This window comes from Poecilia reticulata, linkage group LG19, assembly GCF_000633615.1.
Source record: "Poecilia reticulata strain Guanapo linkage group LG19, Guppy_female_1.0+MT, whole genome shotgun sequence".
NCBI lineage: Eukaryota > Metazoa > Chordata > Actinopteri > Cyprinodontiformes > Poeciliidae > Poecilia > Poecilia reticulata.
Genome location: NC_024349.1, coordinates 14,000,311 through 14,001,696, shown reverse-complemented (window position 1 = coordinate 14,001,696; position 1,386 = coordinate 14,000,311). Strand labels below are relative to the sequence as shown.

The 1,386-nt window shown below is 34.3% G+C and overlaps 1 protein-coding gene across 1 annotated transcript in view; it reads left to right on the top strand.

The window, feature by feature from the left end:
* Positions 1-219: 219 nt before the first annotated feature.
* Positions 220-1,386, top strand: part of LOC103481605 (receptor activity-modifying protein 3) — a 5,792-nt gene continuing 4,625 nt past the window's right edge. Inside the window, exons 1-2 of the mRNA XM_008437188.2 lie at positions 220-324; positions 544-697. Of these exons, the coding sequence (XP_008435410.1) occupies positions 570-697 (128 nt within the window). The 5' untranslated portion in view covers positions 220-324; positions 544-569. The remainder of the gene's footprint in view (positions 325-543; positions 698-1,386) is intronic.

Below are 1,386 nucleotides of genomic sequence, written 5' to 3'. Positions count from 1 at the left end.
ATAAAGAGTATTTCTCTGAACGTTTACCTGCAGTGAAGTTAGATAAAGAAAAATCTCCTTGCAATAGCAAGGAAAATAACTATGATCAGCCTAAAGGRGATACATTTTAAAGATAAGCCAAAGAAAGCCCAGAAAAAGAATCTGTCCAACAAAGCAAATTATTTTAGCAAGACAAATTGTTACTGCTCACTAAAGCAAAATTATTTCTTTCAGGTACGACAAACCCAAACAACAAGACAACGAGTTTGTACGAAGACGAGCGGAAAGAGATTGAGGATGAACTGGAAAAACAAAACACATCTTTAATTATAACGGAGGATAATGGTGAGTGGAGGACCGTTAAGGACACTTTACTAACTTCACTTTATAAAAAATATAAGCAATCAAAAGGTCACCAAGCTTGACCTTTCATCTAAATGCAGAATATCCTCCAATTCATCCAGTGAAAAGGTTTGTCCTTTGGTGTAGTTTGAGTCTGATTAGATGAACCTGTGGCTGTCTGATTGGCAAGAGTATGTGTAGAACTTTTTTATTTTCCTACAGAACATTTCCAGGACCTGGAGAATGAAATGTCATACAGAAACTGCCACCGGGGTAACCTGAGAGAGTTAAGTCACCAGTACTGTGGGAACATTTTTCATGCAGAAATGCATGATATCCACAAAGACGACTGGTGTGTCCTGGAACACATTGCCAGGTATGTCAAAAGAGTTTTGAGTTCTTTCATAGATATTTATTTCCACCTACTCAATGTCACCTATTTTGGTCCATACGGTGGTGACGAGAACAAAAGCAATGCCTGAACATTGTTTTTTTTTGTGTGTGTTTTTTTTAACAACAAATTTGTAACATTTTGTTTTTTAAAATTAGCTCTAATTTTCAGTTTATTTGATGTAATTTTTCTTAGTGGGTGAATGCATAATTGGTAATTACATTATAAACAKAAATAAAACATGGATTATCCACGCACGCTTTAATAGACGTAAATAGAATCTGTAAACACAACAGTTGGGGTAAAAAAAGAAGAGAAAAAGAAAAAAATGGGTAGCCTACTGTAAAATTTGTTTGAGTGGCAATATTTTCCCACCAAATACAAATATTAAAACATTTCTTCTTGCCTGGAATCATCTTTTTTTATGTAGAATAACTGAAATAATCYAATCCGTGTTATCTTATTTAAACTTGGAGCGTTGCCATTTTCTTTCACATCCATGATGGTCCTAATTTATCTCACAGTCTTCATCTTAAGAAAACATTTTCTTAAAAATGTGTCTTGTAAATTCATAAACTCTTCTAAAGTTAAGTGTATTGAGTGCACCAACACGACAGTTACTACTGTTAATCTGCAGTACCATTAATGACCATCTATCAACTGCAGTTCCAGCA